At 36.0% G+C, this 27,724-nt stretch overlaps 1 protein-coding gene across 5 annotated transcripts in view; it reads right to left on the reverse strand.

Moving 5' to 3' along the window:
* The window catches only part of KIAA1958 (KIAA1958 ortholog), a 107,154-nt gene that overhangs the window by 31,157 nt on the left and 48,273 nt on the right, over window positions 1-27,724 (reverse strand). For 4 of the 5 annotated variants that reach the window (XR_004956352.1, XM_016126326.2, XM_016126322.2 and 1 more), the window contains exon 2: window positions 22,572-23,766. Coding sequence is in view for 4 of the 5 variants with exons in the window: in XM_016126326.2 (XP_015981812.1) it covers window positions 22,572-23,742 (1,171 nt within the window). In the remaining variant the exon portion in view is untranslated. Of the gene's footprint in view, window positions 1-22,571; window positions 23,767-25,572; window positions 25,632-27,724 lie in introns of all 5 variants that reach the window. The other variant, XM_036239534.1, reaches the window with a different exon arrangement.

Consider the following 27,724-nt stretch of genomic DNA (forward strand, 5'->3'; position numbering starts at 1 on the left):
ATGAGGTAAAATATTTTGTTTATGTGGATTATCTCTATTAAAAAATCTTTAGTTTGCAAGGTTGCTCAGTGGAAATAAGCCTTTGTAATAACCAGATACAACAATGCAAATAAAATTTCTAATAAACTGAATTTTATTATTAAAACACTACTTTTCAAATTACTGTACACATTTGTGAATGACCATGTTATTTTAAAATGACAGTTCTAAGGTATAATTGCCAAAATCGTCATAGCCTTATAAAATGAAATCAACTAAAATTCATGAAACTAGCAAATTAGATATTTTACAGGCACATTTTTGAGATCATATTTCCAAAATTCAAATAAAATATATTTTATGCTTCATTAGCTTAACTTTCAGTTATGCTATTCTCTTTCAGTTCAAAATGCTTATATATCAACAATAAAGATGTGTATCTTTACAACAAAAAGACAGAAGCCACAGGTTACACGTAACCTGTACCGCACTGGCTCCCTTGACTGCTTTCATGGAAGGCTAAAGGGGCCAGCACATCTGTTTACTTTGGCTACTTGTTCAACTATCTGTCACAGCGGGCTTCAAGCATCAAACAAACACTTTCTAAGAAATAAACAGTCATAGACAACTTCAGGGGGAAAATTTCCAGTTCCTTAACTTTCTCATGGGATCTTTTCTAAAACATATTTGTTTGATGTGAGGACTGAGTTGGCACATGTTGCCATTCCAAATATACTTCCTCTGGGGGTGTAAAACACTTCGAAGGAACCAAGCAAAATTCATGTATCGGTGATTAAATACGTATGCTTCTTGTCCTTCGGTCTCATACATACTCTAAATTTGCCATGAGAAACAGGCTGATTGGGCCTGAGTTGGGGTGTGCTGAATTCAGGACTTCTAAAAGGGTTATAGGTTAGTGAGGTGGAGTCTTTTAACAGAAACTGGAATATTTGGCAGGACTACCATAATGCTAAAATTGTATCCAAGTCTTTCAGATTCGGTGTGCTTTTGGTTCACAAGATGCTGAACAAGGATTAACAAAACGTACGAACTACCAGCTCTAGTTGCAGTCGGTCCTCATCTTCATTTTATATAATATTCAATATTTTCTACTTCCTTTTTACAAAAACAAACAAATTGAAACTTACATTGAAAAACCTTTGGGTGCCAATTTAAAAACAAGTGAGTGGTATACAATTTTTTGAAATTCTTTTAAGGGGTATGTAAGAGTTTAAGTCTGTTGGACTTAATTATGCAGCATTAGTTAGTATACTGTAAGTAGAAGGTGTGAATGACTTTGGTCCTTTGAATGAATGATCACTGATTTCTTGCCTGTACCATCCACAAGAGCCATAATATTCATTACTTTAACTTACTCCAAGCTTCTCAAAAGGAGAAGCCATCCCATAAAACCTAGTACAGACAGCCTTTTTCGAAAGTTTACACCAATTCGCTTTTACAAAATACCTACATTAGTACTGCCTGTTTTCACCAACCGAAAGAAATCTGAAGATTCTTGTACAGAAAAAGGCGAAGAAAGCATTCAGTGTTTGTTTTGCAGCGAGCCATTACAGAAGCAGCACAAAACCCAAACAGTTAGAATGGCCCTCAAGCTCCTTCTCCAGGAACCACACTCAGCATAGCATCTCGGCATCAAGCTGCCACAGGTTCGAACTGTGTCTATGAACACCAGTGCTTTACCTCGATTTTTTTTCATGCATTCATTAGCAAGATGTGTATTCATAAGAGAGCTTATGAGGGTGTTATGATTAGCATAAAACTGGACATAATTAGCGTTTCAATCACGGTCAATGAAATAAAGACGTGTAAGTTAATGGTAACTGCTTCTTCACTTTACGCCATTTCGTCTTATGAAAGGTTTCATAGGAATGTTCTACTTTCTGACAGCAGAGGGAAATGTACACTGTGAAACAGGCCTTCAATAAAGGAACCCGAAAAACAGAAAGGTTTTAGGTTATTGATTTCCAAGAGGTCTGCGACCTGAAGAGAAGCCCCAGGCAGAGCCTCAGCACTGGCTCAGGAACTCTGCCTGAGACTAGTAAAGTTTTTACACAGACAGCTTTTCTGTACTTATTTACATAGTATTCATGGCCCATTAATCCAATTATTTCCCTCCTTGTTAGGAGATGGCATGGAAAAACACATAATTAGTGCAGAATCTTGTGCTCTCACTTAATTCGTGATTTATGTTAGTTTTAAATTAAGATCCATTAACTTCTATTGCTATAGCATTCGATTTAACAAAAAATAAACTCAGCTATCATGTCCCTTTTATGTTTTTGTTAAAGTAATACATCTGAAGCAATAAGAAACATTCTTGATGTTTAATTTCTTTATTATTTTCATTTGAGGAGAGTATTTTGTCTTTTCACTTGATAAATGTTGTTCAAAGTCTCTTTATAAATCAGTAAATGAGAAATCCATGAGCTTATTAAATAAAAATGTATTTTAAATTTGAAAAGTAAAAAAATAAAAAAGAAATCTGGTGAGTAGATTTATATTTATGAGGCTGCAGTTGGAATTAATATTTAATTCACATTTGTGAGTATCCACTATGCCCACTAGCATTTCAAGAAGGCCTGTAGGGTATAGTCAAAGGTAAACCCCTAATGGTTATGTAGATTCCATCATCACTAGAAAAGATGACTATTATACACAAAACTAATTAAAAAGACCATACACAGCTGTGTAATTAGAAATGGAGTTTGTGGCTTTAGGTCCTATAGGAATTCAGAAACAAAAGAGAAAAATGTCAAATAGAGCTTGAGCTGTGTTGGAGCTTTATTCCTTGGGGGAACAAGGACTTTGGTTAGGTATTAAAGGATGGCTACCATTTGGTTAATCAGAATAGGAGGGTCAGGCATTCTAGAAAAACAATGCATTAACAAAGGGAAAGAGATGGGAAGGAATCTGGCTTGTGCTCATGAGGACTGTAAAATACCGGTCCTGGTTTGAGATTGCGAGAAGGGTTGGAGTGGAGAATGAAGCTAGGCCAGTGGGATGACCACACAGTCTTACATGATTATAAATATATACACCAAAGAGAGGAGACTGAATATTCTAAGTGCAAAGAACCTCTAAATGCCAGACATTTGAAGCTGCTTTAAAAAAAATTTTTTTTCCAACACTCCAATTCTCCACCTCTGACATTTATTCTCATGTTGTTATTTTTTTGCATATGCCTATCACCATCTGACATACTGCATATTTGCTTGATAACCTGCTTAGCATCTGTCTCTTCGCGGTGGGCTGTGAGCTCCATAAGAGCCAGGATGTCACTGCTTTCTTTAGTCCCAGGATTTAAAAAAAACCCTTGAGAATGTAGCAGTCATTAAAAATCTGTTGACTGAAGTAACACAAAAGCTGAAAGGAGTTACTGAGATAACTTTGTGTGTGTAATTACACAATCCACTTTAGACCAACCATACTGACTGCATTTAGAAAGAACTACAAAACAGTGACATAAAATTAAATTTGGGGACTCACAATCAGACTCTCATAGACACTTATCCTTTGCTAAGGCTAGGGATGTAGACATCTATAATAATGGTATGAACTGATTTATGAGGCCACGGGAAGCTTTTCCCAGTGCAAATTCCTTAGGAAATAAGGACCTATCAACAATCCTTACTCTTAGGATAAAGAAAAAGAATAATACTTTAACAAAAGTTCATAATAGATATATCCACAAAATCAAGGGATAGCTTCTGCCCACCCTTAATCCTGACTTCCACTTTAAAAAGAGATTATATGGTCATTATGGTGTTGCCCATTACGTACTTCCTTCATCCACATGTGTATTTATTTCAAAGAACTTTTCTTATGACTCTTTCTCTGTTCAAGGAAAATAATCTTGGTATTAAAAAATATATATATATATATATGCCTTGGTTAGTCCTCTTAGGAAATAGACCAACTTCAATTTTATTTGTCATGGGTTACAAAAATCGTATTTGCCAATATTCGTGTTTCATTTTTTGAAAATGGTAATAGTTTCTAACCCTTGCTATTTATTGGGGGAAAAAATAGTGAGCTACATTTACTTTAGAAGCGGAAAACAAATTGAGATAACCTTATAACCACCACAAAATGTATTAAAAAGTCAGTGTCTTCTCTCTCCTTTAAACACTGAACTTTTTGCACATTTTTATGTTTTCTCTGAGAACTTTAAAATGCAGGCTCTTTTCTAGGATTGTTAACATCACTAATTGAAGCCAGACCTATATGCTATTATAACTATCTGACCAGCAAATTATTTTTATGCTCAGTTAATCTTTTCCAATAGTGGGAATGAAACACATTTCTTACACACACATTCAGGAGCATGAAAATTTAGAATAGTACCAGTTAGTCCAGTATGATTTTTCATAGTATTTTTCACTGAGGTGGGAATCAGTTAAATAAACATTAGCCATCTGCTCATTTTTCCTGGTTGTATGTTATGTGACTCTAGAGTGTCTGAAAATTTTTTTCCTTAACAAAAATTTAGAAATAAATGGAGCACAAAAAATACCAGCATTATTAAACAAATAAAGTACAGGCAAAAAACCTTCTTTGTCATGCATATTCACTGTTATCTCTATAGGTGAATTAAATCAGGCCTAGGAGCTGTGTGTGTTGGATCGTGGGGTAAGATAATCCAGGTGTAAGGAAAAGGAGGCGCTGACCTTGCAGAGCCTCACAACAAGGAATTTACGGCCAACACGTGCAAGAGTCTGCATTTTTAACAAGTTCTCAGATAATTCTAATATAAGTGTGGTCATGCAATGAGAAACTGTGCCTTATCTCTCTCCCTTCCCCTAGAACGCCTAGAAAATGACTCTTTCAAATAAGCCTCAACTCAAGTCCAGCCTCAGTTACAGTACTGGCTGCGCTGCTGGAATAGTGGATTTTCTGATCTGAAATTTTTTATTTCCCAGGCAGAGCAGTTGCTCCATAAACAAACAAACAAACAAACAAACATACAAATAAATAGTAAATATTTAAATGATTTCTGCTTCAGTGAAAAATACTATCAAAAATCATACTCATAGACAATGGACTAGTGGTTATCAGAGGGGAGAGGGAAGAGGAAAAAATAAAACGTTAAAAAAAAAATCATACTAGACTAACCAGTATTATTATTTGACAAAAGAATGAACAATTAATGAGTTAAATTATTATTTCCCTCTGAAACCTACTGGGTTCAGACCTTTTCTTTCATAACCTTTCTGAAATTATTAGGTGCAACACTGTTTTTCTAATTGCCAAAAATAATTTCTTAAAGCTAATTTCATTTGGTCCCTTTTAGGGCATTTGACATAGGTAGTGTAGCAAATGGTTAAGGGCTCGAGCTTTGCCAGTGGGAATGCAGTCCAAATCCCAGCTCTGCTGCTTGAAATAGCTATGTGAATCTATGTGAGCTTTTTAAACTTAGGCCTCAGTTTCTTCAATTGTAAAATGCGCATACAAAATAATAACTGTATCTATCTTTTAAGTGTTGATGAGTATTGATTACGATAAGAAAGCAAACCACTTAGCTCAGTATTGGGCACATAAATTATCCAGTTCAACTCTTTAAACACATCACTGCTTAGAAATGTGTACCTACCAATGATTTGTAGCAAATACTTGCTAATTCTCCTAAGCCAGATCTACAAATGTTACCAATGTTTGTTAGGCATTTGTGCATAACTGAACATTTCCTGTTGCAAAAATATGTAAACAACTGGAATTAATATCTACATCTAAAACAGCTCTTAGGAGACCTTTCATTCCACATGATCTAGAATCCTATAATTTGACAAGCTCATTGTGTCACTGTAAGAAGAGACATTATGTGACTGTATGAATTCGGTACAGTACTAAACGAGGGTATAATCGTGGAATTCTTTTAAGACTGTTTTAAAATTCAATTAAGAAATTGAGGGTTTCTCAATTGCTCCCCCACTTAAAAAGAGCCCAAGTGTAATTTAACAAGCCTTGCAGTCAGTTCTGCTAGCTAGGGACAGATCTAGGCTAGCCACATTTGCTTAAAAGGAAAAAAACTTAAAACACGTTTCTCATATATAAGACACAAAGAGGCAAAAATGAGACCAGATGACAAGAATGAATGAAAACTAGATGAAGCTTCTCAAATTTTAAACTTAATTGCAAGTCACAGAAAAGAAATTAAGCATTCAGAAGGCAAAAGAATAGAACGAGAAAGTAAATATTGTACTATATTAATCACAATAAGAAGCACTTTCATCTTGGCCAAAATATATTTTAAATCAACTTTAGAATGTGGCTGCATTTTCGGGCTTAGCAGCATGAAACCCACATGACTGTAATTAATGTAATAAATCATGCTGTGGAATTTTCTACAGAATCTGACAGTACGCATTGATATAGGGCTTATTAGAGACTGTAGAGATTTCTCCCCCACTTTTTTGTTATTCTGCCAGAGATACTGAATCAAGAGTAGCTTCTGATATAAAGTATCTGCTGCTGGTGTAATACATAAAATACATAGTGAGCTGCTGCCATTAGGTTTTCCAGATGTGACATTTACATATTCCAGTTTCGGTCATAAAGACAGTTTTGCACACATGGCTCTCCTTTTTAGTTTATTCTCTGATGACTCCATTACTATGTAGCAAGAATACTATTAGAGGGGTATTATTTCATCAGCCTAGATGTGTTCTTGCATTGTTTTCACATCTGACTCTTAAGTAAAATATCACTGAATATTAAATCATTTTCAGGAGTAAAAATTAATCCTTACACAGTTCAGGAATTTAGCCATGACTGCATTTCACCTCAGTGAGTTTACATATTCTTAAATATACCTTGAATAAATAAAAAAGATAGTTAAAGGGTGACTATTCACAAGAGGAAAAGATTATTTCATGTATATTTCCCCTAATAAAATTTCTCATTTTCCATAAAAGTAATACATGTTTAATATAAAATTTTCCCCAGATAATGAAGCAAAGCTGCCTATAAATTTATGCTCCAAAAATAGCCATTGGATACATTTTGGTGTATATCTGATTTGAAATTTTAATTATAATATTATTCTATAATCACCAAGAGTCTAGTCCATTGCATCTTAACTATACACTTCATTTTTCTTTTGTGATTTATTTTCCTCTGGAAATTTGCTTTGTTTTAGTTTTATGTTCAAGAAGAAAGTTACTGTTAACACAGTAATGCCTAAATAAGTTACTATTTCTGACATATTTCTTTTGATCATCTGAAATCATAGACTTTTAAGGCTTGAATAATAATTTGGTATTGGATTTATTATCTATTGGTGACACAGAAATTCCTTTCTTAGCTACTGAGAATTCCCTATGTCCAGTCTTGTCCCCAAACTGTTCTCCACACAGCAGCCTGAGAGAGTTTTCCCAAAAGAAAGCAGAGGACATGAAAGTTATCTTTTTTCTTTCTACAAATTTTATTTGCATAGTTGCTTCAACATTCAATAAAAATATATTTACACTACCACATGGTAGGCATTGTTTTAGGCACGTCTGCTTGTTTCCTTAACTGTTAAACACTTTCATCACTTCTTTTTGGGACAATTAGAAATAAAAGCAGATGGAGATTGGGACTAGAAAAGAAAGAGTGAAAACTAGAATTTTTGGCAACGAAGTTTTTGAAGAAATTAAGAAAACTGAGGTCTAGGTCCTAAAACAAGACTTTAAGTGCTAATAGGAAAGATGCTGAAACATGTAAAGGAAGCATCGTCATGACAAGTGAGCCCAGTGGTTAAGAGCACAAACTTGGGAGACAGACTGTCCAGGTCAGAATCACCCTCTTACTGGTTTACCTCCAGCAAGTTCAACCATTTGAGCCTTAGTTTTTTCATCTGTAAAATGGAGTTAATTATAATCCTAACTTCAGAGGGTTGTGAGAACTGAGTTCCATGAGTAATTACTGAGATAATAAGCACTCTATAAGTACTATTTTTATTGTTATTTGGCATCCAGCATATGACCCTGCCCACTGAAGAGTTTAGAAGTAAAATAATCAACATTTGTTAACAGTTCATCAGCATGTCAGTCAGAACTGAGTATTTAAGGAGCACTTTTCATAAGTTTGTCAAAATTCCATAGCTTCAATGATTGAGAGCTCAAGCACAATATATGATGTAGCATCTGATAGATTTGAGATGAAATGCTATATCACAGTAGAAATAGTTATAACAAATTTGATTAGAAACCATTTCTTCCTTTAAATTTGCATTCAGTTTATGGGACTGCATATCTTAATGAGTAAAGATCAAAATGTGAAGGCATCTCTTACTGAAATGCACAAGACTTTCAAAAACACAAAAAGAATTATTAATCAACTTGAAACAAAAGATGTATGGCACATAAAGCAAAGGAAAACAACATAAAAAGGGAAATGCATAAAACTCTAATAAATTTCCTCCTTTTCAGAGTTAGGCTATTAATATTCATTAAATTTCATCCAGGAAGTAATAACCTAATGGATAGAAGGATGTTATTTTCAGTTAATAACAAAACATATTTTGAAAAGTTCACTATACAATAATCATTTTTCTATATTGGTTAGCTTCCTATTACTCATTTGTAAGTATAGGCAAAACAGGAAAATAAAGCTTTTTTCTTAACAATGAGATGCCGCTAAATTATTATTACATAGAATAACAGCACACTTTTACTTTGGTAAGAAATGCTACCAAAAATTTTAGGAAAACAATTACTATTACATAGAATAATTTAGCACAGTAATTATAAATGTAAAAGGTGCAGAAGAAACCAAGACCAGATTCCTGTCCTGTGTTCTTAAATGTGAACAATTAGACTAGGCATCAAGAAAAAACTGGCATCATTAAAAAGAAGGATAAAGAAAAAGGAACAAGAAAACCGAAGGAAAATATAATTCAAGGACAGAAAATTTTTTTTTAAAAACTTCCTAATTAAAATTCTCAAAGAGATTTGAGAGTTTACCATAAGTATAATCCTTAGAAAAGGAACAAATGCTAAAGGAAAACTTTTAAAAATCGTATTAGAGAAAAGAAACTTTTAGCAATTTAAAGACTCAAAGTTTATTTTCCACTTATCCATTCTCATGAAATTATTTGATGGACTCCAGCAAAATGAGGAAAAAATAGAGGGAAACAAAATTTAGGGAACAGTGGATACAACCGAGGAGAAACCTCAGGGTACAAGAGTTACCTCAGGCTCACATTAAATCAACTAGTCCAAAATGCAGTAGGAAGACTGAAGACCCAACATGGTTATCTTGGGAGGATCACACAGACATGATAAGGGCACACTGCTATTTTGTTAAGAAGTGCTATTAAAAATTTTAGGAACACACACACACATACACCGCCCCTATCCCAAACTAGAACAGCACCATGTTTCATTGATTGTATGACGTACTTCACATATTAACATCCCTGAAATTAGTCTCACAATTCCTGGGGATTATAGTTTAATTGGTAGCATGCTTTTTTTCTTTGTGGAACATCAAAGAATGGTACATCTTAACAATCAATGACATTTCAGATGCAATGAAATACAGTGATAATAATAATACTGGGACATACTTACTGAGGGCTTACTCTCTGTATCAGGAATTGGTCTAAGCTCTTTATATAGATTAAGTCATTTATTCACACAACTGTTTGAAACATTCTCTTTTTGGTGACTAAGATATCATGAAATTTATCAGGATGGAAAGAAATTCAATTTTAGAACACTAAAAGCTATGAACAATACTTACACTGTCAAAATAATATAAATTGGTTTTGAATGTTTAGAGTCAACTTAAGGATAAAGCAGAAAAGAGTTACGGCCACAAAAGAGAATGAAAATACTGACAACCGTGTGAAGTTAAGACGACGTAAGAAGGAGGGAGGCAAAAACAGTGGAAGGAAAAGATAGGGACACTAATATCTTAGGTTGAGAAAGCATATTTCCGCTTCCATTATTTTTAATTTTTCTATTGAGTACTTATGTATTTTAATAACATAAGCAAATATTAGAAAGGTAATGAAAGAGTTAAATCATTCATAAAAGAAACAAAAGTATATAATATTGTCCACCAATATTATTTTATTGATTGCCATATACACATATTACCTTGATAAAAATAAAGAAAATTGAAAAAAGGCAATAAATACTGTTTTTGTCTAAGAAATCAATCCTGTAGTTTTTAAGGCAGTATTGAAGAATAAGCCTGATATGTGTATCAATAAACTAAGGTGCATCACTCATTAAATCCGATTTACTTGATTGCAAATCTGATCATTGTTCTCACCTAAAACGAAGCTTTAAATCATCTTATAGTCATAGAGGCATCATTTATCATTTTTGCCATGTTATATAAATACTTCTTCTGAGTCTAATACCCTCTTGGGAACACAAGTCATTAGTTACATAAATGAGATCTATATTGAAAATTATTGCTGGGCCTAAACTATAGTGGATCACCTGCACTCTGCCCATCCCTGCAGAGACCCAAGATGGTCACGAAACTCAGGGAGGAGATGGGGGAGGCTGCTGCTTCTCTGAGGAAGAGGAAAAGGGATCATGGGACACCGAAGCTGCGACTTTTGTGTTCTGACACCGATTTGTCTGCTCTGGATTGTACATTGTTTCATCTTTTCGTACCACAAAGACTACCAAAGCCTAGCAAATCGAGGTCAATGCCTCTTCTGTTCTGAACTGCTTCCTGGCTTCCTAGCAGTCTTAGTCAAATCCAAATTCATTGAAAGAAAGTTACATCCTGAGGTTTACGGCTATTTGTTAAGTCTGCTGTATTTGGGTACATATTGCTAATTTGTAAGCCTCAGGTCTATTTAGGCGAACTTCTAAATACATATAAATAACAGTTTTTACTTCATTGGCATAACAGAAAAATGCTTTTATTTTAAAGAAATAGTTAACTGGGAAGACTTTCTTGTGAAATATTAAAACAAGTGATAATAAGGATATGCAAGCATTGAAGAAAAAGCTAAAACTAATAATTTCTCAGAAAATTATACATTTGTACAGCAGAAAGTAATTAGCTTAATTTTCTATTTTTGCCTTTCAGACAACTATCTTTTAGAATTAAAAGATAGGTCACTAGTTGTCTGCAAAAATAAGCAAGATTACGATGTTAATATAAATAGGCTCATGTTATTTTTAGCTGAGTAGAAAGTGTTTCAAATAAATTATGATGTGGAATGGGTTGCCTGTAGCCTTTGCACATTTAATGTCTAGCTAAGAAAGTCTCATTTTCCATTTATCACTGTGGCTTAATTTATTCATTTAACCACTTTTAGCCATATATCATCCTAGAAACAGCCTTAATAAATGTATTATCTAAAGGCAATCAATTTAGTTTACAAAGTCATTCACAGTTGAACAGCATCTTTGTTCGTTTTTTTTTTTTTTTAATTGGGGATGTTTTGAGAGAGGAAGTGTTATGACATCTTTCTCCCATTATAGTGTAAGCAGTATGATTATGGCATGCTGCAAAATTCCTAACACTGCTTTATCTTACACAGAGAGAATTACGACTTCACTGCAGATATTTACGTTGTGAAGACCTTTCGGTGTTACCTAAAACAGTGTTGGTGCCTTTGGACAGAGAACATGAGGATGGCAACAGAGATACCAAGAAGCCGCTCAGAGGTCATCAAGGTCTGTACTTCCTAACGTCTGAACCATCAACCTCTGTCTCCTCTCCAGTGCCTTTACTGTTGCCACATTTGAGGAGTACTGTCATTCCCCATCTGGATTACTGTAATACCTTATCAAATAGCTTGTGTCCCAGTCTCTGCTCTCTCACTGCAACCGGTATGTTCTTCTAAGATAATGAACCGTGTCCCTCTACTACCCACATAGGACATTTGTGACATTATAACACGCATGCACAGACAGCTCTCGCCCAACTTTCCAGCAGCAAATCTGACCCCTGTGAAATCTACTCGCAAGCCATACTCTACTCCTTGCTTCCCTAAGTAGTCTGCATACGTCTATGCTCTAATGTCTTTGCTTGTGTTGTTCCATCAATCTGAAATACCCTTCCCTGTGTCCCCGCTGAGCTGACTGCTCCTCACTTATGTGCCACTGCTCTTTATATAGCTCTCTGTACCCACCTGGAGCTGGAGTGGCTGTTTCGTCTGCGTCCTTCTCTAAACCATGATATTCTGTGGCGGGGAATTTGACATTCATCTTTGTATTTTTATCAGCCCTGCCATACAGGTGACTCTGAAAAAATGTCTGATAAATTGAAGTGCAAGTGATGTGTCCAGATGCTCAGTAGAAAAAGAGCCTAAGACATGTCTCCCTGCACCTGACACAGTGAATCCTTCAATTAAACTGTGGGTCCTTTTAAAAATGATTCTCGGGAAAAAAAAATAGATGATCTCGTTAGGACATATTCTAGCAGCCTAAACTCTGGTTAAGTGATAGGTATGACCTGAAAATGAAAAAAGGGAAAGCGATCACTAGTTTAGAGGCTATTCCTACACCAGGATTGGCAGAGGTAGGGACTACGGTGTAGAGCAGAGACTCTATCCCTCTTAGTTAATAAGTATGAAACCAAGTTTCTTCCTATTATAACTCCAAGCAAATTATCTAGGTTATTTTGTGTGCGCGCGTGCGTGTGTGTGTGTGTGCGCGCACGCGTGCCTTATTTCCCAACAATAAAATAAAGGAAACGATCTCTTTCTTCATGGAATTCATGCAGTGTTGATCCTGGAAATAAAAGTGCTGTATGGATAATAGATGACATTTTGTTTCCGTGTTTTTAAATTTATTCCAGCAGATCTTAAAAGAAATTCCCCATGAGAGCATCCCATCATAATCACAGGAGGAAAGCCATGGTAGTGAAATTTGTTAAGAATAATTCTCAAATTCTTTGTCCTTAAACAAGTACACCAGAAGATAATGTTTGTAAAGTTTTGCTTTCTTACAAAAAAAACTCTATATTCAGTAATAAAAATAACAAAGTCATGATATAAATATTCCACCATCAATTTTTTGCTTTGCGGTCTATCTTTTAAAAGTCATCACATTAAAATATACAGAAAGGTATACAGAATATTAAAAGTATGCTTACTAAGAGCCTGAAGATTTTGTATATATTAATTTCTTACATGAAAACCCTATAGAACAGATATGTTTTCTTCATTTTACAGCTGAGAAAGCTAAGCCATGGAGAGGTTAAGAAACTTGCCAGCATCACCCAGAAAATGAATGGCAGAGGTGGGATGTGAATCCTGGTAACTGTGCGTCTGGATTTCCATAATTAAGCACTGAGCTTATATTACCTCTTGTACAACACAAACTCATGTTCCTGTCATTCTGATTTAACAAGTTAAATTTAGTCATATTTTTTTTACATGTTTTAAAAAGAAAATGTTACAGATATGTATAGCTCAAGTCTCCTGTGTACCCATTCTCGTGGCCCCTCCTCCCCAAAGGCAACCACTACCATGCATCCGTTGCGTCTCCTCAGTCCACGTTTCATGATTATGTGTGTTGTGTGTGTATGTGTGTAACACACAATACGTAGTAATTTTCTGAAGGTACAGTACTCTATCATTCTGCAACTTTGCTTTCAAGATTTACTTATATTAATAAATACAGATCTGGTTGACACACATATTCCACTGAAAAACATATCACAATTTATCTATCTCTCTATAGACAAACATTGAGGCTAACTGATATTTTCCTTGTTACCACAAAGTTGCACTGTACACCACTGCACATTTTTACTCTCTCTCTCTCTCTATATATATATATATTCCTCAAAAATATATATTTTCCTCAAAAGTGTGCGCGTGTGTGTATAGAGAGAGGTTTCTCTAGGGCAGATGCCTAGAAATTGAAATCCTAGGTTATATAATATGTACATATTTAACTTTTTTAGATATTGTAAACTGCTCTCCAAAGTGGTTGTACCAATTTATATTCCCACCAACATGTACCTATTTTCCTATACTTTTAACGAGGATAGTTAAATAATTTTTTGCCTTTCTGATGGTACTTTATTGTTGTTGTAATTTGCATTCCCCTGATTACCAATGAGGTGGAACATTTTTTCATATATTTATGAACTATATGGGATTCCTCTTATGAGAAATGCCTCTTCATTTCCTTTGCTCATTTCTCTTTTGGATTATTTGACCTTTTTCCTGCTGATTTGTGCAAATCTTTATATATTCTACTTATGTGTATTTCTGGTTATGCACACTGAAATCATTTTACAGATTGTTGCTTATCTTTTAACTTTGTTTATGCTATCCCCTGTCCTGGAAAAGATTTTTATTTTAAGGCTCTGAGCATTTTCAATTTTTTCCTTTATGGTTTGTGCTTTTTGTCTCATGTTTAAAAAACTCGTTCTGACACCAAAGCCATTCCACAATATTTCCATCAGTTTTAAGTTTTATATTTCCATATTTATATCTTTCAATGAGATTTATTTTCATGTCTGATGTGAGCTGAAGATCTAATTTTATTTTGTTCCACATGGGTGACCAGTTATCCCATACCACTCATAGACCCGTTCGTCCTCCTCCTGATTTGTGATGACATCTTTCATGTACAGTTCCCATACGAGTGTGTAGGTGTGTTTGAGTTCTCTATCTTGTTCCATTGCTCTACTTGTCTATCTTTGTGTCAGACCATTCCATTTTAATTCCTACAGATTTATAATAACAAGGTATATATGTTATAATGGGTTTTTATTATTGCCGTGGTAAAACTGTCTTTGTAAAAACCTAAATACTTTGAAAAGACATAATGATATAGTTGATTCTTTATCTTTTTTAAAAGAATGACTGTACTTAATCACATATCCCCTCCCCATACCTCTCCACCAGTGTCAAAAACAAAGCTAAAAATCACTATTTTAAAACCAAGGCTTTCTCTTTCCTAAGACTGCATTGGAAGGAAGGAGAAAAGTGCTGACCAGCCAAGGACTAAAGACCACCATCTCCATCCAGCTCTTTAAGTGCATCATGATTACAGGCTTTCTACTGTACATGATAAAACCTAAGATAACCCCAACCACCACTCTGCACTTTGATTGACCAGGTGGAAGGGCTTTGCAACACTTAGGGGACAGAAGATCCTATGACACTCAAGTAGGAGAGTCAAGAGCTGGTGATCTTCAAGTAGAGAAATAATGAGACCTGTGATACTCAGCAGAAGGATGGCAGGTAGCCTCCAAAAGGTTATGGTTAGGGGTGATGACAGGTCAGATCTGAAAAGGCTCATGGTGTCGTTACACATTAGGGATCTATAATTTCATCAAGGTTTTGACTTGTTCTCTCTTCCTATGAACATGCAGTCCCTTATCATAATGGAGGAGGACTGATTTCTTCACTGCCCAATTAGGTGAATGAACGAATGAAACAAGATCATCACTTTAGATGATGTTGTTAACATCAAGCTGTAAGTTTCGGGAACTCCTGGAACCAGGTACATAATTTTTCCCTAGGATATGTTCTTGTAGTTAGTTATCATTAACATGATGGCCATCTGTGTACCACGTGCAAGGCACTGGGATTGAAGAGAAGGGTCCTGTTAAGTTCCATTAAAGTCTCTCTCAGTATTATCAGAGGAGAACAAGAATAAATTAGGTAAAAGCATCTAGTCCATTAACTTTTTTTTTAAGAGGCCTAATAAAATAAAGCATGCTTCCTTTCACCAGATCTGACTAAACTATCCACATTGTCACCACTACCAATGGCAACTCAAGGGTGAAATTATGCAAGGAGAGAAAGAAGTGGAAGGCAAGAAGGAAGAAAAGAAATGAAACATATTAGGCAATACAAAATGTCAGTGTCCAGATTCCTAACATCTTCATTTTGGCTACTTCCTGGTGATTTTGCTGTTCGATCCCTCTGTCACACGAGATCAAATTTAGAAATGGTAAAGAAGTAAAAACAGATTGCTTCAGGAAATAGTATCATGTGAATTGACTTGGAAAAATATACACCGATGGGGAAACTAATATTCAAAATTAACGTTTTAATAAATATTCAACGTCATGGTAAGAAGTTCCAACGAGAACAACTCTTATTCCTCAGAACTGCCCTTAAATCCCTGGGTGGAAAACAAAGTCATAAGTACCTCCTTCTCCCATTCTAGGTTCAGGAAGTGTGCCACCTACAGGGCCAACCACTCCCTACAATGGACATAGATCAGCAAAAACTCCCACTGGGAAGGGAGGAAAGGTTGAGTGTGAGGAGAAGTTATCTCTACCCCCACCATCCTATGGGTGGCTTGTATAGTTTGTACAGCAAGAGAGCACACAATACGGGGCATCACGGTACCAGTGCTTACTCACCAAAGGGATGTCAATTATTTAGCTGAAAGTATGAACCTAGTGGCAAGAAGAAAATTATTTTATTTTTCATGCAATACCTAGAAGAGGTTATATTCCTCCAGATTCTTTGTTTAAAACAATGAAGCCCACTCTAACTAGTTTAGACCAAAAAAGAACCTAATGAAGGCCACAGAATTTCTTGGAACACCAGTAAATCAGGCTTGAAGGTATCTACAAATAATGGCCCAATCACACCAGATTCGATCTGGTAGAGTAACAACCCAGCTACCAAAACTCTAGCTTGGGCCTCTAACTCTGGAACTACTATTGGAATACTGTTCCTGCTGCATCTAGAAACTGACTGCTATTTTGCAAAACATTCTTCCAGGTACTTCTGATTAGAGTCTGGTGTGGGTGCATTCCACTGGCAAAGACTAAGGTCACAAGACTGTCCTCACTGAAATATAAGCTTGGAAAGCAAGTTTACTGGTGTTCCTTTATTTAAATTTTTTTCTGCCTAAACTAGCCAGACTGGGCTTTCATTGTTTTGAACAAAGAATTTGGAGGAATATAACCTCTGAACCTAGTGGGAAAGTACAAATGCACAAAGAATGAAATTCTCCCACACGGCAAGTGTTCAGAGTACTGGGTGGCCCGATGAAGTAACAATGTGCCTTAGAATGTGGATTCTGCACTCCCCAGATTACTGCTTCTTACACTTCAGTGTGCATACAAATTACCTGGAGATCTTATTAAAATACGAATTCTGATTCTGTAGGTCTGGGGTACAGCCTGAAATTCTGCATTTCTAATAAGCTCTCAGATGATACTACATTATAGTAGCTGAATGGGTATAACTGCATTAAACCGAAATCTACTTCACAGTTTAAGAGTACTGAGCGGAATCTAATAATGACAACAATAACAGTGATAATGAAAATAAAAATGGTGGAAATTATTATTTATTAAATGTTTATCAAAATTCAGGTACATTCTTTAGTGCTTTACCTATATTTTTGCATTTGGTTCTCAAACTACACCGCTCTTTTTCTCTGAATGCATTTTGCTTTGTATAAAATATAGTCAAATAGTAAAAAACAGAAGAAAAAAGATAATCAATAAAAACAGAATTGAAAATCTAGACACAGACCCAATTATAAACAAAATATGGTATACAAATCAACTCACTGGAGATCGAGAATAAGTCAATAAATGATGTTGGAACATTTGACTACCTGTAAAAAGACTGAAGTGAGGTTCCACCCCCAAATATATTCTAATTGTAGAGTTAATTGTGAAAAAATAAAGGAGACAAATGGGAGAAGAATAAAAGAAAACTAGAAAAGAACCAGAGGAAAATACAGGTAAATATTTTTCTCATTCGAAGAAGGGAAATAATTTCCTAAGCAAAATACCAAAGGCAGAAAAGATGACAGTATGCTAGACAGACAGAGGTCAAAAGGATAGCCTTCAAACAATTAGGGAAACTCATACCTCAAAAAATACAACTCAACAGCAAAAAAACCTAAATAATCTGATTTAAAAATGGGTAGGCGATTTAAATAGACATTTTCTCAAAGAGGACATAGATATGGCCGACTGGTACATGAAAAGATGCTCTACATCACTAATCATCAGGGAAATGCAAATCAAAAACACAGTGTGATATCACCTCACACTTAACAGAATGGCTATTATCAAAAAGAGTAGAAATAACAGAGTGTTGGTGAGGATGTGGAGAAAAGGAAACCCTCATGCACTCCTGGTGGGCATGTAAACTGGTGCAGCTACTATGGAAAACAGTATAGAGGTCCCTCAAAAAATTAAAAGCAGAACTACAATATGATGCAGCAATTCCACTTCTAGGTATTTATCTGAAGAAAATGAAAACACTAATTCAAAAAGATAAACACACCCCTATGTTCAATATAATGTTATTTTCAATAGCCAAGATATGGAAACAATCTAAGTGTCTACTGATACATGAATGGATGAAGATGTGGTGTTTAGGGGGCGGGTGTGTGCGTGTGCAATAAAACGTTATTCAGCCATAAAAAAGAAATGAAATCTTGCTATTTGTGATAACATGAATGGACCTCAAGGACATTACGCCAAGAAAATAAGTCAGATAAAGACAGACAAATACCAAATGATCTCTTTCGTATGTGGAATCTAAAATACATACATATATTTTTTTAAAAAGCTCACAATGCAGAGACTAGAATGGTGGTTTCCAGAGGTAGTAGGGTGAAGGTTGGGAGAAATGGGTGAATTGTTTTTGTTTTTCTTGAAATAAATTGAATTTTTAAAATTTTGGATATTAAAACACTCTAAAGAAAAAAAAATACCATCGACAAAATTAAAGGTTAATTAAACATATTTCCAACAGATATTATATGTATTTCCAACACACATGGTAGACTATGAGTTAATATTTCTAATAGATAAAGAACAAAATGATCTATAGAAAAAGACGAAGATGTATATTTTCAAAAGAAAAAACATTACCAATCAGCAAAAGCTGATTGCTTGCTACCATAACGCTTCTGATATAAGAGTTGATTAATAAAAGGGATCCTTGCACTAATTATGTATCATGATAAGTGGTGTGTACGTGTGTGTATATGTGAGAAATATACACAGAAAGACCTAACTTATGATGTAATAGAGATCTAAAATTATGACAAATGTCCAAATTAAAAACTTCAAATAATTAATGGAATCTAAACTACTAGGAGATAATTGATAATTCTTCTAATAACATATGTTCTCTTGTTACTATTTGCCAAGATCTGGGTTGAGCAATATGACAAAATTGAGATGAAAATTAATGTTATCCACACCTTGATTAATATTTTATAACTTTGTGAGTTTAGTTCTGAACAGAAATAAGGAGGATTTTCCACTGAGGGGAATAAAATTTAAATGGCATCAGTAAAAGCAAACAAAATGGAACAATTTGTCTTTGTTTCTGGCTTACTCAATAGCCATTTGTCAAATTATTTATTTAAAAAATATTATTCAAAGATATGTACTATTTCTACAATGATTTGATACAGACTCAAGTTTATACAGCATCTGTTTTAAATGTACCTGATTCTGCTTTCGGTTCTTTCTTTCAGAACCTCTCTTCTTTGCCTAGTCCCAAATATGCTATACATATTAACTATGTAAGGTCCATCTGTACATATTTATTCATAAATATTTAGATGTGCTGAATTGTTAATTTTTCATATATCTACGTTTAGAATAAAGACTATTATAAATATACAAAACAAATAAAACTTAAAGTACAATCATTTAAGTACAACTGCAAATAAATATGCAAATACAAATAAATAAAACTTTTATAGCACAAAGCATAGTTTGGACTCTGTTAACGTTATATATCTCTCCCAATAGAAAAATGCCAATCAGATTTTTATTTGTCCCATTGATGTTTCTAATCCAAATAATGTTTCTCTAAAGCTAATAATATCTTAGCGATATGATATTCTTCCACAGAACAAGGAATCAAAATATCAGAATCACTCTTTAGGAAACTCCCATTACCAGTTCTTCAGTATTGTTTTTCTTGAAGGTTCAATTCCAAGCTAAACCAATCCTCCCTGTGAGAGTAAAGCCAAATCATAGTTTATGGCTGTATATGTTATGTGCTATCCTTAGCCATGCTTGCTTTTTATGGCTATCATAAAAAGTATACTTTCGTTGAGAGAAAGGGGGGGGGAACCCTAAAAATAAGTAAGCTATACAACAATAAATAGATTAAAGTATTTTTTCCAATAGGCTGAATTTATTCTCCAAAATAATTGCATAGCTCATGTCTGGTTTAGTAAAAGGCCTAAATGTCTCATTTACTATCCACTAGGCAGATGCAAGGAAATCTTGCTTTGCATGGGATAAGTTAATGGAAGGGTGTGCAACACAAATGACAGTCTTATTAAGCTGTTTTCGTATACAGACCCACTTTGCAAAGTACATTTCTGAGTTCAACCCTCAAGTATAAATTAAGTGAGAATATAGAAAACTGTAAGGCTAACTCTCTTATTTTACAAAAAAAAAAAAAAAGTAAGGGAGAGACAAATCAGATTCACAATTATTTAAGTGAAAAGGTACTACTTACATCCTACATGTGGCAAGAATCAGATATCCTAGTACAAAGACTTTTGCCAGCCTAATAAAGATAACACTGTGTCTAATGAGCCGAAGATCATGTTGTTATTAAATAACTGAAGTAAACCTTGGGGGGGGGGGGAGAAAGGGAGGGAGGAAGGAACAACCATGGAATGGAAGAAAATATTTATAAATCCCATATCTAATAAGGGACTTATGATCAGAATGTATTAAGAGCTCTTACAACTCACCAAGAAAAAAGATTACCTAATTAGAAAATGGTCAAAGTATTTGAATTTCTGAAAAGATAATACAAATGGCCAATAAGCACATGAAAAAATATTTCACCATCATTAGTTACTAGGGTAATGTAAATCAAAACCACAAGGAGATACTACTTTGCACATCCAATAGGAAAGCTATAGCTTTTTTAATAGCAAATAACAAGTACTGTTGAACATTTGGAGAAACAGGAACCTTTGAACATTGCTGGGGAGACTGTAAAATGGTGTTGCTGCTTTGGAAAATAGTTTCGCAGCTCCTCAAAAAGTTAAACAGAGAGTAACCATATGACCCAGCAATTCCACATCTAGGTAACTGCCCAAGTGAAATGAAAACATACATCCACACAAAAACTTTTTCGCAAATGTTATTAACAGCATTACTCATAATAGCCCCCAAAAGGAAACAACCTAAATGTCCATCAACTGATGAAAAAAAATATGGTATTACCCGTACAATGAAGTATTATTTGGCAATAAAAAGGAAAGAAATGCTGATATATGCTACAACATAGCTTAACCCTAAAAAAATTATGCTAAGTGCAAGAAGGTCATCACAAAAGCCTACATAATGTGACTCCATTTACATGAAATGTGCAGAATAGGCAAATTCACAGATACACAAAGTAGATTATTGGTTGATAGAGGCTGGAAGGAGGGGAAGAATAACTGCTAATGGGCATGGAGTTTCTTTCTGGGGTGATGAAATTGTTCTGAAATTAGATAAGTGGTGATGGCTGCACAAGTCTGGATATACCAAAAACCACTGAATCATAAACTTTTTTAAAGAGCGATTTTTGTGGTATATGAATTACATCTCAAGAAAGTTATTATTTTAAAGTGAAATAAAATGAACTGAAAAGCATAATTTTGAATCAAGATGTGAATATCTGCAATTGTATCTTTTATTATAATACCATAACTGTTTTAGGAAGATCATAAATCACAGATTTCCTTTAGTGATCTTAAAGTTGACAATGACATCAGGGAAGCATATTTATTAAGCAACTTAATTCCAGGAAGTTACAGGCTAAAGGCACAGGTACCTCAGACTTCTGGGAAGCTTTTCCCCAAATACATGACTTTCTTGAGAGGGACTAAAATGAAACCAAAATGTGCCATGGATTTGTTTACTGTTTCTCTGCATGTCTATTATGTTTCTAACCTCTGGCCTATTAGACTTGAATCATAAATCTAAAATAAAAGCATGACATTGAAACTCCCTTTATATAATAATGACCCAGATTAAATAAATATTGAATGTTAAAATTACAGAACATAAGAATATTAGAATTACAGATATGGGTCCCATATAATTATTTCCCTTTCCTCTCAATCCATTCCAGTTAGACTCATGTATTCCAAAAATGAAAGCTGAATCTTTTAAATTTTGAGAAGAGATCAAATACTTCTTTTAGAAAGGCTTGTTGCTTTTTAAAAAACGCAGTTTAAACTGTCACATCAATTAAAATGAATAGAAATACCTAGCTGGTTCAGACAAATAATAATGGAAAACCATTAGGTCTATTGTCATTATATGCCTACATCATTTCGGCTTCATGCAGCAACCAAACACCTTGATGCTAATATGGCAGCATAAAATTTTTTTCAAAAATAACTATATAAAAATTCACCTCAAACCTTAAATCTAGCAGTGCAATATCAACAGCATGATCCTACAGTTATCCTCTCAGCCCTAAGGTACATTAACTGGATGGATGGCCTTAATTCAGAATTTCCTTTATAGGATCCCCTGAATGTAATACTTTTCACTATTTCTATCTTTCTGAGAATAACAAAGGCCTGAATTATAGCCAACTGAGCTAATGGTTTTAGAAGTGTTGACGGCGCAGAATCCTCTCATGTATGTGAATGAGGGACTCACTGTCACCTCACATGCCATACCTGGTATGCACTGTGCCATGGCCTCAGTGGTTATGGATGGAGCAACTGGGGGCTGCTGCTGACTGGAGCTCACTTCTGGCTCTGTGTTAACTGAGGGAGAAAGGGCTACCTCACAGGAGGAGACCTGGCTGGGCAGGTGGGGCAGGAACTCTTCAGAAGCAACTTGCTCATCCTGTCCAGGCAGCTGCAGGGCAGACAAAGGGATGCTGATCTGTTTGTTAGGATGGGATGTGCTCACGGGCATCTGCATGGCCACCTGCTGGTTGGTGCCATGGGCACCGGGGGGTCCTCTGTTTGGTGAGGCCAGAGATGCCCTGGCAGTCTTGTGGACAACTGGTCTGGACATCACAGAAGGGGATGCAGACACACCATGTGGGTCTAGCTCTGTGCTGATGGCAGATGTTACATGGGGAATTAGCTTAGCAGACCCTACACAGGAGGGACCAGCATGAGTCTGAGGCTTGGGTTTTGCCATCTGAGTCAAGGAAAGGGCTGGTCCATCTATTCCTCCAGTCAGCTCTGCATTTGCCACAATGTAATAATCTTCTGGAATCTCTTGTTTGATTTTCTTGATGATGACATCACTGCTGCATTCATCAATCATCTGAGCATGGGAGCCTGAATGGAGAGAAGACGGAACTATACCAGGCCTTTTTCGAGCAATGCTTTGAGGCCTTTGGGTTTGGGGTTCAAAGTCACTATCCTCATCTGTAACAGAAGACTCACAAACCATGTCAAAGAGGGTGTTTTCATCTTCATATTCTTCAACAGCTTCGTCCAGCTCCGAGGGCTCACTGCAATAAGAGAAGTCACAAGAGTCTCTGGTCCGATTACAGTCTAGCTTCGCTTTCACTGGTCTCCCAGGATACCTTTCAACTGGGCTAGTTTGTGTCTCAGAGGGCACTCCAATTATACTGGGACTATCAGAGTTAAAACTTCTGTTATCCTGGAAACAGACCCTTTCTTGGGACCCAGCTCTGCAGGTAGCTGTCAGTGGCCAATGATAAGCATGGCCAGCACTACAGCCCCACATTGCCGTCAGGTTCCCATGGGAACCTTCGGAAAGCAAGTGTTTCAGGTTAGGAATGAGGCTGCAAATTGTCCCATGGCTGTGGGCCCAGCTGACCAATTTGGACAGATTCTCAGATGAGGTATGAAGGCAATCCTCCATGGCACAGGATCAGCAGTGTCTTTCCTACAGGGAAATAATCAAAATAAGAAGCCATTATTACCCAAGATATTCTCATATCTCAACTACTTCAATTTCCTTGAACTATGAGCATCACGTAGCATAAAAAAAAAATGCACTTCAAAACTGTGTCTAGTTAATATTACTATATATGAGCAGAACTGGAAGAAAATACAACAAAAAGCAAAAGCGATTGATGCCTTATGGTTATGAATTTGAGAAAACTTTATTAGTTTCCTTTATTGTTATAACAATGCCTGCATAAGAAAAAAAAAGAGGGAAAGAAATATAAGAAACAATCAATTAAAAAGAGGCGAGCTTTTTCATGGTACATTTTCAGTCTAAAGTCACAAAGGGAAACATTCAGTCAGCCCCTTAATAATAAAATGTTTTATTTGTGTTAACCAAGAGGCTGCACTTACGACTTCACCCTCTGTCATCAGAAACTTCATTACTAGAGGCAGAGCCAACAAAGGCTTAGACCCATTCTAGGATGGATGTCAGACAAGGGAGGCCAGGCAACAGATGATGCGACGGGGAGTCCAAGGAGAGAATGAGGGGCTAAATTTGAAAAATGGAGAAGAAAGGTCTTTAGCAGAGAAGAGAGAACAGACTGGAAGGAGAGCCACCAGAGGCTCCCTGCAGGGGTCAGGGGCACAGGCGGGCTACAGACCAGAAGGGAGCAGGTGGGCCAGGTGCCAGCACTCTAACCGAATCTTAAGAGCAGGATTCTCATCTCCTCGCTGTCTGAAATTCCTAAAATGCTGCCTTTCATCTCACAACTAGAGGTAAAAAATGTGTCTGATGCATTCCACCATCTGAGGTTCCTATACACCCAATGATAACTAATTACCAAAGAGGAGTATATCTTTCCTTAGTGGGCAGAGGTCAAAAAGAATCAGCGGTTATGAGTCCTTGACTAGGTAAGAGTTGAGGACAACAGGATGGACAGGAAAAGCAAAATGGGGTATGTGCAGTCAGCACATGAGTAGAAAGGTCAAGAAAGGCTCTGCCCAAAGGAAGACCCTAGGGAGAACTGGGCAGGGAGGACCAAGGATGGTGAAATATGGTTCAGCCTGCCCTGGTCATCTGAAGCTGTGGGTAACAGTCAAGATCTAACTATGTGATCTGAGCCTCTATTCCTTACCCAGCCTCCATGGTACTCCATCAGCAGAGTTAGGTAAATTCACATCCTTTAACAGCAGTTCTCAACCTTTTTGGAACCAGCTCCTGCTGGTTGCTGCTGTTATGCCTAATGATCTGAGGTAGAGCTGAGATGGTGATGCTAGCACCGGGAAGTGGCTACAAATACAAACGAAACTTCACTTGCCTGCCGCTCACCTCCTGCTTTGCGGCCTGGTTCCTAACAGGCCACGGCTGTGGTCTGGGTTTGGGGACCCCTGCTTTAACATGTTTTGAGGCCTCTGTGATGTGCCTATGCCCACAGCGCCAAACTGTCAAGTCTCATTTCCTACTATCACAGCCTTTTCCCGCATTTCTCGTGGTTTTCTCATCTTTAAACACAGTTTCTCACCCACACTGGGCCTCTAAAAACATGTTCTTTGGTTTGATATGCAGCCCTCCTCTTTCTTCACCTGAAAACTCCTACAAGATTGAACTTGGGGCCATCTCTCACCGAAGCCTTTCCAGATCCCCTTTCAGCCTCATTCTCTTATCTGTGCAACCATCATCTTGGGGAACTTTGCCTTTGCTACACTGTCATCACTGACATTCTTGTCTATCTCCCGGGGTTGACTGAGGATTCTCTCAGGACAGAAACTATAATATAATTTTTTATCCATGAGGACCTACCTGTGGATACAGAAATTAATAAGACATGGTCCTGCTCCTGAAATCTTATATTGCTGGTGCTGAAAAAATGAAGAATGAATGAACACATAAATACAGGTAGCACCATCAAGCGTAGCAAGTTGAACATATAAGATTCTCAAATAAGAAACGTGAAATTTCCTTTAATCACTTTTATTGTAACCATTCAAGGGTCTAGAAGATTTTTTTCCCTAATCGTGTAATCAAAACACAACTGTCTCGTCTATGTAGGAGAGAGTAACACATGAGCAACCAGATTTTACAAAGCATCACAGTAAATGGAAAGAACAGTGATGCTTTGGAATTCAGGAACTTCAAATTCCAGTCCTGGAACTTACATCTGTGGCCTCAGACTAGTCACTAATTATCTCTAAGCCTAAAAATGACAGGACTATATGACCTTTATTTTCCTTCAGACTCCAGCAATTTCTGGACTTATTTCATTTAAATTCCTTTCATATAACTTTGGTTAAAGTAGAAATACAGATAAAAGAGAAAGACTGATTTTGTCCATTTTTGAGCTTTCTTAACATCCCTATTTAATTGGTATGGCAAAGACTGCTTATTTGCCTACCCAATGTTTATTCTCTCTTATTCCTTAAAAAGAGTCCGATTTTGGGAGGCAGCAATATTTCCATAGAAAACATACTTTCCAGCTTCCCTTGAAATAGGGGTGGCCATATGACACAGTTCTGACCAGTGATGTGTAAATGGAAGTCACTGGAAAAACCCTGTGACACACAGACTTGCCTGGTTTTTGCCTTTTTGCCCTCTGTTCTCTTTCTTCCTGCCTGGAACAAGAACATGACGGTCCACCTGGGAGCATGAACTAGGAACTTAAAGATGGGAGAGACCAGATGGAGCGTGGGTCCCTGGTAACATCCTGGAGCCACGGCATCAGCTCCGAACTGCCTAGGATCCCTTGTGACATAGGGAAGGATGACCCCCCACCTTGCTTAAGCCACTGCTGTTGAGTATTTTATTACATACAGCTGAATTCAATCACTAATCGATACCCACAAAATAATATAGACATCTCTGGTTTTTGAACTCTTAGAACAGAATCCTTCATTTTCTCTGTACCGTATCCCAGTACAATATTTCTCAGAGTAGACTCCACAAATTCTTGGGAGGTCTGTAATTCTATGTCAAATGTTTTAACTATCTTTAGTTTGAGTGTAAGAAAAAACAGGCTAATATAAGCATATCATAAATCGTCTAAATAGTCACCTTATATCCAAGCATTGCTGTGTAATTTCAGCACCCCTCTGGCCTTTGTACCTATACTCACGTTAGTGTCCATAATAACCTAAAGTAATATTACTCAACTTTTAATTTATTGGGAAATCTGTTCGTGCCGTAGTCTTTTTAGTGGATATCAATATAAAACTTCTCGTCTGCCTTAGTAATTTTCAAATAAAAGGCATCATGATTTGACATCATGAAAACAGCCTAAGTGATGGTGGAGCAATATACCTCTAAGTGTCTCAGGCTAATGAGAAAATAAAAAAGAGTTGAAATAAATGATATATTTATAGGAAAAAACATGTACATTAAGGCACAATATTCACATGAAGGTGTAACAGTTCGAATATGTAAAAATGTGGCAGAATCAAAAAATAAAATTGTATAAGTATGTAGAACTCAAAAGTATTGTCCAGATAAAAGCTACTATACAGTTGGTAAAAGAGTACTATTGCTGAAGGCCCCAAAGCTAAAATATACATATATATATATATATATATATATATATATAATTATACAAAATAAATAAAATTTAAAATTTTGTTACAGGCTTATTCACTTATTTCTATAATTAACTGTCTACCTTTAAGATCAACAGGTATTAACCGTAAGTTGCTTTTATTACACTCTGAAATTCCCTAGCAATCTCATGAAGAGGCTCTTAAACTTTTCTTGAGTGCCATAAATTAAAATATTTTTCCAGTATTATTATTAATATACTTCAACCAGATAACAGATGTTAACTGGTAGTTATGAGAGCATAATTAGCTGATACGGTAATTAAATGGATTGAGGCCCAGATGACAAGAAATAGCTATCAATGCACTACAGTATAAATTTAATACATAATAGAATCAATAAGACAATGAAGGTATTTTCAAAATGCTGA

The sequence above is a fragment of the Rousettus aegyptiacus genome, unplaced genomic scaffold (genome assembly GCF_014176215.1).
Source record: "Rousettus aegyptiacus isolate mRouAeg1 unplaced genomic scaffold, mRouAeg1.p scaffold_m13_p_3, whole genome shotgun sequence".
NCBI lineage: Eukaryota > Metazoa > Chordata > Mammalia > Chiroptera > Pteropodidae > Rousettus > Rousettus aegyptiacus.